The sequence below is a fragment of the Mytilus galloprovincialis genome, chromosome 8 (assembly GCF_965363235.1).
Source record: "Mytilus galloprovincialis chromosome 8, xbMytGall1.hap1.1, whole genome shotgun sequence".
Taxonomy (NCBI): domain Eukaryota; kingdom Metazoa; phylum Mollusca; class Bivalvia; order Mytilida; family Mytilidae; genus Mytilus; species Mytilus galloprovincialis.
The window spans coordinates 30,166,475-30,182,117 of NC_134845.1; the positions used below are offsets into that span (position 1 = coordinate 30,166,475).

The following is a 15,643-nucleotide window of genomic DNA, read 5'->3' on the forward strand; positions in this document are numbered from 1 at the left end:
ATCAAATTGACAGATTTTTAGGACTGGCAAAAATTTTGTAGGACTGACAAATAATTTTGCTCTGTCGGTCCAATGTCCGACGGGTCAAACGAAGTTTTTGCGAACTCTGTATGACTATTTTCCCCTGATTCAAATGTCTATATGACGCTTTTCAATCCATAGCAAAGGTCTTTTTATTTTAATGATTCCAGATAACAATTTTGGTACAAAGTAATCACTTTCAAGGTCAAGATATATAACATGTCATTTGATTGTAAATAGGCCAACGGTCAATATCATTGTTAATTAAAGTATAAATATGTTTGAAAAATGGTTTATGATTCATAACTTCAGTTTCCTTTTATCGGTAAGAATAAGTTTATGCACAAGAAAAAATCATAAAAGGAATGTAAAAAATGCTTAGATAGCTTTTCTTAATCCTAAATTCATGAAACTCACAGCAAAGCATTTACGTGAAGCATTTTTCGAAAATATAAATGGTGGTTCCTCAAACGGTTGCTATTCTATAAAAGATTGGTCAGTAAATGTCCATAATACATTTAATATCTTGTATATATAAAGCAAAATTTTAAAACTGTCTTCTGAAGATGTATACAGGTACATTGTTTCCAGATTTTATCAATATATTAAGTCTATTGAGTTAATGGGAGAAAAAGGGATATAGAGCAAATGTATATGTGACAAAATACATAGAAAAAATATAAATAATCAAGGATCCTGTTTTTAGCTCACCTGGGGCAAAAGGGCTGAGTGAGCTTTTATCATCACTTGGTGTCCCTCGTCTTTCATCTTCTGTCATCTATCATCAGGTGTTAACTTTTACAAAAATCTTTTCCTTAGACTACTGGGCCAAATTTGGCCACAATCATTAGGGTATTTAGTATAAAAAAATGTGCCTGATGACCTGGCCAACCAACCAAGATGGCCACCATTGCTTAAAATAGAACATAGGGGTAAAATGTAGGTTTTGGCTGAAACATGTATCTCAAACCAAAGCATTGAGGAAATCTGACATGGGATAACATTGTTTATCAGGTCAAGGTCTATCTGCCCTGAAATTTTCAGATGAATCAGATAACCATTGTTAGGTTGCTGCCCCTGAATCTGTAATTTTAAGGAAATTTTGCTGTTTTTGGTTATTATCTTGAATATTATTATAGATAGAGATAAACTGTAAACAGCAATAATGTTCAGCAAAGTAAGATTTACAAATAAGTCAAGTAACCAAAATGGTCAGTTGACCCCTTTAGGAGTTATTGCCCTTTATTGTCAATTTTTTTTTAAAATTTCCTAAAATTTGTAAATTTTTATTAACATTTTCCACTGTAACTACTGGGCCAAGTTCATTATAGGTAGAGATAATTGTAAGCAGCAAGAATGTTAAGTTAATTAAGTAAGATGTACAAACACATCACCATCACAAAAATATAATTTTGTCATGAATCCATCTGCTTCCTTTGTTTAATATTTACAATTACATAGACCAAGGTGAGCAACACAGGCTCTTTAGAGCCTCTAGTTTCTAATACTATATGCAATAGGTCAACTAGTGCAGGTTTTATTTGACCTTGACCTCATTTTCATGGTTCATTGCTAAGTGTTACATATTTGTATTTTGGTCTGTTTTTGTCGAGCCTTCGACTTTAGTCGAAAAAGCGAGACTAAGCGATCCTACATTCCGTCGGCATCGTCGGCGGCGTCAACAAATATTCACTCTGTGGTTAAAGTTTTTGAAATTTTAATAACTTTCTTAAACTATACTGTATTTCTACCAAACTTTGACAGAAGCTTGTTTATGATCATAAGATAGTATCCAGAAGTAAATTTTGTAAAAATAAAATTCCATTTTTTCCGTATTTTACTATAAATGGACTTAGTTTTTTCTGCGGGGAAACAAAACATTCACTCTGTGGTTAATGTTTTTAGAATTTTAAAAACTTTCTTAAACTATCCTGGGTTTGTACCAAACTTGGACAGAAGCTTGTTTATGGTCATAAGATAGTATCCAGAAGTAAATTTTGTAAATAATTAAATCCATTTTTTCCATATTTTACTTTTAAATGGACTTAGTTTTTCTGCCGAGAACCATTACATTCACTCTGTGGTTGAAGTTTTTAAATTTTTAATAACTTTCTTAAACTATCCTGGGTTTGTACCAAACTTGGACAGAAGCTTATTTATGATCATAAGATTGTATTCAGAAGTAAATTTTGTAAAAAGATTACTCCGTTTTTTCTGTAATTTACTTTTAAATGGACTTAGATTTTCTTACAATCATAAAATAGTAACAAGAGGAATATTTTGATTTTTTTCCTCATTGTTGTTGAGCCTGCGAGTTACAGCAAAAATAGGCGAGACACTGGGTTCCGCGGAACCCTTACAAATTTTTCTTAATTAATCAGCAATAGGTCAACTATATTTGTTGTATGGAAGAATTGTTAGCTGTATATGTCTGCCTGGCATGGTTCATCTGACTATGACCTCATTTTCATTGTTCATTGATCAATGTTTAGTTTTCTTGGTTAATGTTAAGTTTATGTGACAGTTGTAATACAGCTTTATATTTAGGACTATCAACATAAAATCAATGATTAGTAAAGAAGGTGAAACATTTCAGGGTGTGCACTCTTGTCATATTATTTTTGCTGTTTGTTTGTCCTGACTAACTCATTTTACAATGATAATTGTAAGGCCTTTTATACATATAGTTTCTTTATGATGTCAGGGCGAAGGCTTTATCGTGAAGGCCTTACTGTGACCTATGATAATTATATACATTTACTACCTTTACATGCAGGTCATGTAGGTCTTGGGTGAAAAGATGTCTCATTCATTTTTTGTCATTGGAAATCACACCAATTCAACTTATGTTTATATTGTAATAATTCTTATATGATTTGCATATCTATAAATACTTGAATTGGATTGGTCAATTAGAATTTTTCTTCGGACTTTTATTCAGTTTGTGAGTTAATCGCCCCGGTTTACACATCAATAACCTCTAGAAAAAATGTGTTTAATCCTATATTGCATTTTTTTAAGAAAAGATGTTTACATCTTTATTTTAAATTGTACCAAAAAGTAAAAAACAAATTCATCCTATTAAACGTATACCACTCCCACCTCCAATTATTCTCCTGAACCACTGAGTAGTCTTGATGTACGTTATAATTAGTAACTTGAAGGAACAAACATGTATTTTAATTTGTTAACAAAACGCCTCCCCATTTATACAGAATTATTTTTGCAGGAATTTGTTGGAAGAGAGGAAAAAACTTTGATCTTGTCAGTTGAACTAGTTCATCAAGAATTGAAACCTTCTGTTCAGAAAATGGTAAATGAATATCTTAAAACTGAAACATTGACAGATGAAAATATGCTGTAAGTTTGTGATTATTTTTATTCAGTTAAGCTAAGTTAGTGCAAATAGGATTATGTGATTTTGACATATTGGTTAACATGGTTAAACCGTTTTTGGTTCAGGACTCCTTGAGGTTTTAACATATATATCATTTTCATACCCCATGTCTGTTTTATAGCAGAGGAATATAGTGTAGGCGGAATCGCTTTGTTGGTCCATCCACTACAATAAGTACTTTTATATCTGCAACTCCTCTTAAACTACTAATTATAATAATGTTATGAACTTTATCAAATTATTAATCATATTATTCTTACAAAACATGGCCTTAATCCTGGTCTTCTATGGGTAGGGATACAATGCAGAAAATAAATCACTATGTAACATTTGATAAGTGTACTGTTTGGACAAATTAATACTTAATGTTTCTACTTGTCATTTAATATCCCCTTCTCTAAACTATATCTGCAGAAGGGGTCATTTACATACACACAGAGTGACATGTCAATGTACACAAGGCTCATAATATTTTGTCGAAGTTGACTTGCTTAGTCCTGTTGCCCCTTGGTGACGACTAATGATATTTCTCCACCTTGTTATGTTCTTTGCTAGCCTCTCCAGATAGTGACACATGTACCCAGCTATACCCCTTATTAATTTTACTGAAAATGGCCTTGTTACTGCTCTTGCAGAAACAAGTCTTGCCAGAATTTTATAAAAACTTATACTATTGCTCAAATTCAGTAATATATCAGACTTCAAACTTCAAAAATTGGTGCTGATTGACTTTTCTAAAAGAGTAAAGTCTTTGGACTTCAAATGCTTTGACAGATGAAATATGTACATCTGAACTCAATTTTTCAATACATATATTAAACTTTATCATATTTGCTGGACTATTTTTTAAGATTAGCAGGGGTTTTAAATATTTTTGCCCCCCCCCCTCCCCCGTAAGAAAAACACAGGCTTTTCCATTGCCTTCTTTGAAGTACCAGTTTTGTAACCACAACTCCTCCATAAACCACCTATTGTATTTTTTAATGAAATTTTCTCAGATTCTTCACTATACAATTATGTTGTCCACCTCATATTCTTTTAATGCAGTAATAAAATTATGTGGTTTTTCAAAGTAGACATTGCTGCAATTTTGTATTTTATTTGGCTTAGTAAATAGTTTGATTCGAGCGTCAATTACGATTCTTGTTTTTAAAGAAAACTTCCATCTGGCGGAGAATAAATTATAAACATTATGCCTTAGTTACGCATTTACTCTTATTCTTAGGTTTTTTTTCCCTTTTTTTTTAAATGAACAAATGATCAAAGCGGAATCTCTTAACATTATAGTTATATCACATAGTTTGATCTAATTTTGATATGATTTTGCTTTTAATTTTCATGAAGACAAATAGTTTCCTTTATATTAATTAATGATCCAAATTTGGTTCTAGTGGTGTAAGTTTTCGCTAATATGTTTTATTACGGCTCTGTTACATAGTTTATAAAAAATCAAATAAGGTAAACTTATTACATCTTAATTTTATTACTTTTTAATTTATGTACTGACATTGCATGCTTTTGTGCTGTTTGTTCATTTTTTTATTGTTTGATTATTAGAATTTGCAGGCATTGCAAAATAAAAACACCATTCGAGCGTATCACTAGAGTCATCCAGACACCGTCAACATTAATCATCCAGTTAAAGAGATTTACAAATGACTTGGAAAAAGTAACAGATACAATCAAAGTAGACAGGTAAGAAAGACCTTTTTACAGCAATAAACTTGGGTTTGTAGATAAAACCAAAATAACTGGTAACCTTGCTTGCTGACAGCATTATAAAATGATTACTGTTCCCTGAACCAGGGGAGGGGGGGGGGGTGGGGGGCATAGAAAATTTATACCATCTATAGGTTAAAATATCTCTGACAAATTCTCCAATAAACTCAACAAAAAAAAGGGTTATGTCCCTTGGAAATCATTTTTTTTTTTGGAAAATAGACCTGTTTGCGTTTCACAGGACCTATTTTTGTCAGATTTTCTGAAATGTATGTTAGAGTTCAATATCAGCAATATATGGACAAATTTTTTAATTGGTGTCGATCGACTTTTTAAATAATGAGTTATGCCACTTTAAAAATAATGAAAAATGACCTTGTTAGCACTCTCAAAGGAAGAATTCTTGAAATTATTTTATGAAACTTATTGCATACTTGGTTTAAATCAGCATTGTTTTGGACTAGTATGAAAATGTGGGTGATGATAGATTTTTAAAAGAGTGGGATGCTCCTTGGTAGGCAAAATATGTTCATTGGAACTATGTCTTTTTTTAAAAGTTCAGATACAGTTACCATTATTAGAGACACCTAGTCTGAAAGATAACCAATAAGAATAGAAAGCTCAGAAAGGAGGACAATTTACCAAAGTCTGATTGGTATAATTGCTTACATCAACTACAACTACATTTGGTCTTAGATCAATATGTGTGTTCTCGCAATCATACCACCTCTATGTTGATATAAATTTTTGCTGTCAGGAATCGAAGTATGATTACTCTATTAGTAAAAGATATCGATCAATTTTAGAGAAGCAAAAGTTGCATGTTCAACTTGTGGATTTGTAAACAAGTCTATCTGCAGACATATTGACTGGTTAACCTTTCGACCTACGACATTCACAACATGTTTTTACATAAATCTGATAAAAAAAATGAAAATTGCTCAATAACTGTACTTTAAAAAAAATAATTTAAAAATGCATATATATATCTATAATATTTCGGTACTACAATCATTGATCATGATTATATTATTGAATAAGAATGGAAACAGTGAATGCGCCAAGAGACAACAACCCAACCAAAATGTGTAAAAACATTGACCGAAGTACATTTTGTCTGAAGCCTGGAAGCGTTCATTCTAAAAATGCACATGGTCAATGCTAGGATTAAATTACTAAAATAACTTCTTTTTTTTTATATACTTTTCTAGGATAATTTCTATTGATGAGGCACAGTATACTCTTCGGTCTGTACAGGTAGGTTATCCTAAAAATAAGAATTAAAGAAAATGCCATCTTAATTACATACTATATCAAAGAATAAAAGTTGGTTCTGAACTATTTTATGCAGACATCTGTAGTGGATCCAGGGGCTGTGATGGCGTAAACTCCCTTACCCTGCATCCTTTTTATTATTATTTTAGGTTTTATAGCAAAAAAGTTGAAAAAATGTTTACTTCACTCCCTAGGCAAGAATACTTTACCCTAAGCACTTCCCTCCTTTTTAGAATTCTGGGATTTATCCCTAGAAATTTCTCTTTGAATAGAGGTGTATCGTAAGCATTGATATTGAATATTGAACAGATATATCATGTTATGGAGGGGTATTTGCATAAAATACCAGTCAAGGGACTGTGAAATTTCCCGAGCCGCTAGGCGAGGGAAATTCTGTCCCAAGACTGGTATTTTTCTCAAATACCCCTACATAACATGTATGTGTATGTAACAATGTTTTAGATTTTAACGAGAGAAATTTATGTATTACTGAAAAATTATTACACCAGGATTTTCGATATCACAAACTAGTCAAAACATTTACTAAATTTTATCATCGGCATAAAGACATCATTCGTAAATATAGCTCAACATGCAGACTTCTAATACGTTCAGGTATTTCACATCCAATTTTTTATGGAAATATTCTTTATAAAGCACAAAGGTGTCAGTATTCACCTCAAAACCTTTGAATAGACTTATTAAGAAGGGATATCATTACGATACTGTTGTCAGATCATTAAAGATTGCATATTTTTGCGTTAATATTGAGTCACTGATAAGGTCTTTGCATCATTACTAAACCCATTTATTCTAAAAACAGTTGTTGGCATAACACGGGTTATGTTCTTCTCATATATGTTATGATGGTATGATACTAAACCCCTAACGGGAAGAATTGTGCCTGATGTTCATATGATGGTATAGGGGGAGGGTTGAGATCTCACAAACATGTTTAACCCTGCCGTATTTTTGCGCCTGTCCCAAGTCAGGAGCCTCTGGCCTTTGTTAGTCGTGTTTTATTTTAATTTTAGTTTCTTGTGTACAATTTGGAAATTAGTATGGCGTTCATTATCACTGGACTAGTATACTGTAAACCAACTTATTTTTGCGGATACTTTATTTCGCGTTTTACCCTTTGTAAACTATTTCGCGGCTATTTAATTTCGCGATATTCTAATTTCTGGATATAGATTAATAAGGAAAGATCTAAGTTTTACATATTTGCGACGATTTATATTCGCGTTAATTTTCTACTCGCGAAAATAAATCGCTCGCAAAGTTGGTTTACAGTATATTTGTTTAGGGGCCAGCTGAAGGACACCTCCAGGTGCGGGAATTTCTCGCTACATTGAAGACCTGTTGGTGACCTTCTGCTGTTGTTTTTTATTTGGTCGGGTTGTTGTCTCTTTGACACATTCCCCATTTCCATTCTCAATTTTATGTACTAATACGCGTTAGCTAGCTTTCATTATGAAACGTCTTATCTATAATCTTTTGGCGGGAAGATGCCCGCAGGGTAAAAAAGGAATATCCAAAAACAGGCAAATTCGTTTTAAATGAGGAAAACATTTTAGAATATGCGAAAAATACACTGGCTATCAACCAATCAAAATCTTGCTTTCTTGTATAAGGTGTTATTATAAATTGAACATTTTTTATGGAATTTGATTCATTACAGGTAGATGCATATTTTTTTAACTATATATATTGAAATGGTTTTACAATATTAACAATCTTTTTATAGATACATAGTGGAAATTTTCTCATGCATGGACATTGTACGTAATTCAGTTTGTGAAGCGTTATGTTTTTGTTTGGTTGTAATTATCTTATATTTTCTAACGAAAACCAAACTCAAGTTGATTTTTTGTCTTCACTTGCATCCGTCTTCTTTTATTGTACCCTTTAATACAATATGTTTTCTCCTTAAACCACCGAAAAAAGGAAACCTATCTAAACTTGATGTTTTTTTTCAAAATCGAAAGTTTTAAGTTGAAGTGAAAACAACTGTCACAGGCAGTCATAACAATTTACCATAGCCTGACTTTTAAAAACCGATTATGGTGATGAGGCAAACATTGATAAAATAGTTGAAGCTGATTTGCAGTGCAAAGATACTTGAACAGACTTTATTTTTATGATGATAGTTATTACAAGAAACCCCTCATCTTGAAGTTAAATTTCGAGTTCTGAATAAATTTGTCTTTTATACTCATGATACTCTCAGATACAAAATGATGCATGATTAAAGGAGTTAAAGACCAGCATTCATTTTGAAAGGATAACATTATTTTGATAGTATAGATCATGTTATAAAAATGCACAAGTATAAAAAATTGATACAAAAAGGTACATTTGTATACATGCCTATGTATAAAGGTATGAACAGTTCTTTGAAATAAAAGGGTTAATTGAAACAACTGTATTTGTAAAAAAACAACCTTACTTGCAAAATCTCTCTTTGTTTGTTATTTTAGTTTCTTCAACATTATTTTGTTCAGTTTTATTCATACTAATAATTATTTCAGTTGTTGCTAATGAGTATTGTACATGATTTTTATAGATGTTTTTTTTCACTGAACATCACAGAAATATTTAAGAATTAAAAAAAATCTGTTTATGTAAAAAAAAAAAAATATACTAATGGAAAAAAGAACTGCATAAAAAAATATCATGTCATTGGGACCACTTGAATTTACTTTTAACGACCTTGATGACAAATAAAACCAGTGCAATTATGAGATTATGTGATAACTCTACATTTTGTGAGATGGTTTTATCTTTTAGGTCATGAAAGATATTGAAGTGCTTCCAGAGACATACCTTGTCATTTTATTTAAATTAAGTTTGAAAAATTCAGGCTCTTTGATCAATTAATTAAGATGTTGTAATAATGGTGAACGCCACCAGAAGCTCCTAGGCACTTTAAAAAATGTTGGATTACGTCTCTTTGTCATTCAGAAGCAATTTTTGTCTGCCTAGCTTTAGTGACTTAATTCATGATTGAGCATGAATAACTGACTGTTCTGCATTGCTTATCTTTTGCTTCAGAATCTTGTTTGTTTAGGTATTAATAACAAAATGAGCACAGTACCCAAATTTTAACATGAGATTACAAATTCAAGCATGGATAGTCAGTATCAAGATTTTCATCTCTCCCTTTTAAATTTGAATTTTAAGATTCGTTAAAAAAAATTTGTTTTTCATGACTTTGAAACAATAATGTAGAATTGATCAAAAATGGGGGAGCTGAAGGTGAAAATTGGATTAGTTCTTTACAAAAAACTTCACATGTATCACCATTTATGTTTTTATAAGAATTTTTTCGATGCTCTGTTTCTTTTTTCCATGAGTATACATTGGGAACACATCTGTAGATTCTGAAGCGAAAACAAAATTAAAGACGAATATCACTTTGTTCTTGAGTGTTTGTTTTTTTACTTACTTAGAAGTTAACATTTCAAAGATAAACTATCAGATGCAGACTTCCAGCAAATGAGCAATGACAAAAACTTTTTCATGTGTTAGTCAATTTTCCTAGAAAAATTGGTAAATATCTAGTGGGCACCATAAAGAAATGCTGTCAAATATTTTGTATTTGGACAATTTTGATTTATTATCTAAAAGAATATTCAATTTGTTATTGAACATTTATATTTTAAACATATATTTGAATTTAATCATTATACATTCCAGTTGGATAAATTAGTTATTGAGACTTTTTACCAGATCTGTGTCACAAATTAAGAAATAATTGATGCAAGCTATACTTTATTGAAGTTTTAACATGGGTAGGCATTATATTCATGATTATTTTTGCCTGAGCAATAGTGAATGAAATTTTATTGTCGGATGTGAATAAGTGTTGGATTGTGTAGGGTCTTCAATGAACCCCCCTTTTTAGCTCACAAGTGAGCTTATGCCATCACTTGGCGTCTGTCGTCCGTCGTCTGTCGTCGTAAACTATTTCAAGAATCTTCTCCTCTGAAACTACTAGGCCAAATACTTTCAAACTTTAACTGAATGTTCCTTATGGTATCTAATTTATAAATTGTATCCGAAGTTTTGATCTATCAACAAACATGGTCGCCATTGCTAAAAATAGAACATAGGGGTCAAATGCAGTTTTTGGCTTATAACTCAAAAACCAAAGCATTTAGAGCAAATCTGACAAGGGGTAATATTGTTTACCAGGTCAAGATCTATCTGCCCTGAAATTTTCAGATGAATCAGACAACCCGTTGTTGGGTTGCTGCCCCTGAATTGGTAATTTTAAGGAAATTTTGCTGTTTTTTGTTATAATGTTGAATATTATTATAGATAGAGATAAACTGCAAACAGGAATAATGTTCAGCAAAGTAAGATTTACAAATAAGTCAAATGACGGAAATGGTCAGTTGACCCCTTTAGGAGTTATTGCCCTTTATAGTCAATTTTTAACCATTTTTCGTAAATCTTAGTAATATTTTACAAAAATCTTCTCCTGAAACTACTGGGCAAAATACTTCCAAACTTTAACTGAATGTTCCTTAGGGTATCTAGTTTGTAAATTGTATCCGAAGTTATGATCTATCAACAAACATGGTCGCCATTGCTAAAAATAGAACATAGGGGTCAAATGCAGTTTTTGGCTTATAACTCAAAAACCAAAGCATTTAGAGCAAATCTGACCGGGGCTATTTTGTTTATCAGGTCAAGATCTATCTGCCCTGAAATTTTCAGATGAATCAGACAACCTGTTGTTGGGTTGCTGCCCCTGAATTGATAATTTTAAGGAAATTTTGCTGTTTTTTGTTATTATCTTGAATATTATTATAGATAGAGATAAACTGTAAACAGCCATAATGTTCAGCAAAGTAAGATTTACAAATAAGTCAAATGACGGAAATGGTCAGTTGACCCCTTTAGGAGTTATTGCCCTTTATAGTCAATTTTTCACCATTTTTCGTAAATCTTAAAAATCTTTTACAAAATTCTTCTCCTCTGAAACTACTGGGCCAAATAATTCCAAACTTTAACTGAATGTTCCTTAGGGTATTTGGTTTGTAAATTGTATCCGAAGTTATGATCTATCAACAAACATGGTCGCCATTGCTAAAAATAGAACATAGGGGTCAAATGCAGTTTTTGGCTTATAACTCAAAAACCAAAGCATTCAGAGCAAATCTGACCTGGGGTTATTGTTTATCAGGTCAAGATCTCCAATGTATCTGCCCTGAAATTTTCAGATGAATCGGACAACCTGTTGTTGGGTTGCTGCCCCTGAATTGATAATTTTAAGGAAATTTTGCTGTTTTTGTTTATTAACTTGAATATAATTATAGATAGAAATAAACTGTAAACAGCAATGATGTTCAGCAAAGTAAGATCTTCAATTAAGTCAATTTGACCAAAATTGTCAATTGACCCCTTAAGGAGTTATTGCCCTTTAAGGACTTTTTTCGCAATTTGTTCATCATGTTGACTTACTTTAAAAAATCTTCTCCTTTGAAACTGCTGTATCAATTTCAGCCAAACTTAGGCTAAATGAGTTTCAGAGTATTTAGTATAAATTTTATATTTTATTTCCTTGTATGTCGAGAAACATAGCTACTATGGCTAAAATAGAACATAGGAGAAAATGATTATTTTTTTTGGCTTTTGAGGAAAATAGGACGATCCAAAAAACATTTAAATAAATTGAAAAGCCAAAATAATCATTGATGAGAGATTTAACCAAAAGAATTAAGGTGAGCGATTCAGGCTCTTGAGAGCCTCTTGTTTGTTTGTAAACAAGCTAACGACTGGCAATGTGATTTTTCAGAGGGAGGAGTTTTCAACAAGCCAGCATGACATTATTAGGTCAAATATGTCAATTTCCAATTGCAACACATTACAATCATAATAAATGAATTATTAACAAAAATTAACAAAAATGTGCATCATTTAAGAGTTTGGAAGTGAAATATATTAAATGCATGCCAATTTGATAAATTAATTATTCTGCAGTAGTCAATATATGCATGTGCAAACAAATTTTATATGATTTAGAGCATGGGTTTATTCATAAAGCGAAAGAAGCACGTAATATTAGAATCGAATATAGACTTATATATAAAAACTAAATTAATTATATTAGGTAACTTACAGACCCATTGTGTGTGTAACATCATTTATTTCGATTATTTGTTTATTAATCCCCTTTTTTAACAGACTATACATTGACACTGGAGGAAGAGAAAATTGTGTGTTATAATGATGAGCTGGTGAATATTGAAGACAAAGGAATCATGACTAATACATCTATTCAGGTAATAACATTCATAAACTTTTGTATACAACAATAACATTAAGGTGTATAATACTAAGGCTTTTCTACCTCAGACATAAATTACCATAGCTGTATTTGGCAAAACGTTAAGGAATTTTGGTCCTCAATGCTCTTCAACTTCGTACTTTATTTGGCCTTTTTAAATTTTTGGGATTTGAGTGTCACTGATAAGTCTTTTGTAGACGAAATGCGCCTCTGGCATATATACTAAATTTAGTCCTGGTATCTATGATGAGTTTCGTTACCACTAAATCAATCAAGAGGCGAGAAAACAATCCAATAAGTTTGACAGTTGATAGGTATTTTAAAACAGATATAAAATTGAGATTGGAAATGGGGAATGTGTCAAAAGACAACAACCCGACCATAGAAAAAACAACAGCACAAGGTCACTAACAGGTCTTCAATGTAGCGAGAAAGTCCCGCACCTGGAGGCGTCCTTCAGCTGGCCCCTAAACAAATATATACTAGTTCAGTGATAATGATGTTTATATTAGTATCACTAAAACAGCTTTTTTATATTTGATGTATCTGTAAAATATCTGTGCAATATTGGGTTACATCATGATCATGGTTTATGATTGTAACATGAAAATGAAAGTATATAGAAATTGCAATGTGACATCAAGTGAATTTTATGTTATAGTTATTGAACAAGCAAGTCTGTATATATGATTTAATCTGCACAGCTTGTAATACCCTGATAAACCTGAATGACTTGCACAGATATCCATGAAGGAGCCACTTTTTCAAGAGAGTGACCTGAATGTTCAAAAAAATCACACATTTATGTTTGTTGCCTGGATAGTGCCTTCAATTTATGTGGGATTTCCTTCAAACTTATTTGAAGTTTTTGTAATATAAATGGTTAGATTGAATAGATTTCTGCAAAAATCTGTATAGGGGGCCACTTTTTCAGGAAGAGAACTTGGTAAAAAATCATACGTGTATGCTTGTCGCCTGAATACCACCTTCTGTTATTCTAAGATTTCCAATAAACTTTCATGGCCTTGAAAACAAAAATAAAAGCTTGAACGAGATCAATTTCAAAGATGTCCAATAGAGAGTGGGTAACTTTTTCAGGATGTGGACTTAGTAAAAATTCAACAAGTTATGCTTGTCGCCTGGATATTGCCTTCATTTTTCAGGCTAAAAGATGGATTGGTATTTCCACTGGATATTTATCAGTTGGTCTTTTAGGTGTAAATAGCTTTTGAACTTTTGAATCATGCGTGATGTTTTGATATCAATGTTTTACAACTCGATCTTTATATCAATTTTCAAATTGGAATTAAGTTATATCCACAACTGCGAAATTTTAATAGGGCTTGTTGAAGGTTCAATGAAAAATAAAAAAGGTGAAGTTGAGAGTTTTAATTAAAGGAGTGAAGTGAAAAAAGCAGGAAATAGCCTACAAGTAAAAAAACGTGTACCTAAGTTTTAAAAGAGAAATCAAATTACCACTGTTTGAAACCTTACATGGTATGGGAAAATGACATCTCAACTTTAATGTTAAAATGTAATGAACAAAATATTATTTTTTTTTAAGAATAACGCCTATATCCTGTATTACGAACAGACAGATTCGGTAAGTAAAATTAGAGTAAGATGAAGTGGTAAACTTTGAAATTTTAATATAATACTGTTGGTCTAAAATGTTATAATTTTTCGTTTGATTTATTGATTACTTAGCTGGAGGAGATGTCAGGGGACACTGCTTAAGATAGGTACCAGTTAAAAAACCAAACCAAATGTAGATTTGATGAAGCCTTATGAAGTTCTGATGTGAACTGATGTGGAAAAATCTTTTGAGCCACGTTCTTGCTTTTGAGATAATTGTGTATATAGTCTATATATGCACCAATGTACGCAACCTTTGATAAGCACCAATTTATGCAATCTAAAAGTACATGACCCATATCGGTAATTACTAAAATGTGAAACGTTTGAAAAAGGAACAGTGGAATAACTGAAAATGGGGACAATTACGAATTACTAATTACGGAACATAGTTTCTATAACCTGATAACCTTATTATGATCCATTGTTCCGTTGTTCACACATATATATTTATATAAATAGATAAGTAAAAAAAAACACAATGTGACTTCTTGAGCTGTACAATTATATCTTCCAAATGTATCTCTTACATGCCATAGGCAGATGAACACAATTTAACTGATGATGATATTCTGGAACTTACTTTTATGTGACATATAACATTGGCATCGGTGTAGGATTCTACCATAAATGTGTTCATTTTTTTTATTATTAATAATGTGGAAAACAAAAATGCCCGGAATGATGACATTTTTTATTAACCCCATTGTCCTATAATATAAGTTCACTCCATAAAAGTCAAGTGATCTTTTCTCATAACATGGCTTCCGCCATCCATTAACTTTTTACATTTTGAACTTCCTCTAGAGAACCACTTAATGGCATGAAACCGAATATGGATTGCATATGGCTCATAAGATGATGACCAAGTGTTGTTACTTTGTAGCTGATTCATCCAAGATGGCAGCCATAAAGGGCTTAGTTTAACATGGGACCCTGTGGGAAATACATACAATTATCTTTCTTTAGAGAACTTCTCTATAGAATGTAACTAAGCATGGTATGAATGTTTATAATGTGGTGCCGACCGAGTGTTGGTACCTTGTAGCCGATCCATAATCTGAGATGGTCGCTAGACAGGGATCTAGTTTCATTTAGGACCCGATGGGAAATACTATAATGTCTCTAATTTAGAGAACCACAGAATTGAAGGAACTAAAACAGCGCACATTGAAATGTTCAGTATGAGGTGCTGACCAAGTGTTGTTTCTTTGTAGCCAATCCCTCATTCAAGACGGATGCCAGCGGGGGGCTTTAACTTTAACATAAGAGCCTATGTGAAGTAAATACAATCAGCA

The 15,643-nt window shown here is 31.9% G+C and overlaps 2 protein-coding genes across 2 annotated transcripts in view; one reads left to right on the forward strand and one right to left on the reverse strand.

Moving 5' to 3' along the window:
• The window catches only part of LOC143085522 (uncharacterized), a 169,973-nt gene that overhangs the window by 111,006 nt on the left and 43,324 nt on the right, over window positions 1-15,643 (reverse strand). The window lies entirely within an intron of this gene.
• The window catches only part of LOC143085521 (sentrin-specific protease 1-like), a 32,285-nt gene that overhangs the window by 4,608 nt on the left and 12,034 nt on the right, over window positions 1-15,643 (forward strand). The window contains exons 3-8 of the mRNA XM_076261906.1: window positions 3,251-3,381; window positions 4,976-5,113; window positions 6,349-6,394; window positions 8,160-8,193; window positions 12,608-12,705; window positions 14,275-14,313. Of these exons, the coding sequence (XP_076118021.1) occupies window positions 3,332-3,381; window positions 4,976-5,113; window positions 6,349-6,394; window positions 8,160-8,193; window positions 12,608-12,705; window positions 14,275-14,313 (405 nt within the window). The 5' untranslated portion in view covers window positions 3,251-3,331. The remainder of the gene's footprint in view (window positions 1-3,250; window positions 3,382-4,975; window positions 5,114-6,348; window positions 6,395-8,159; window positions 8,194-12,607; window positions 12,706-14,274; window positions 14,314-15,643) is intronic.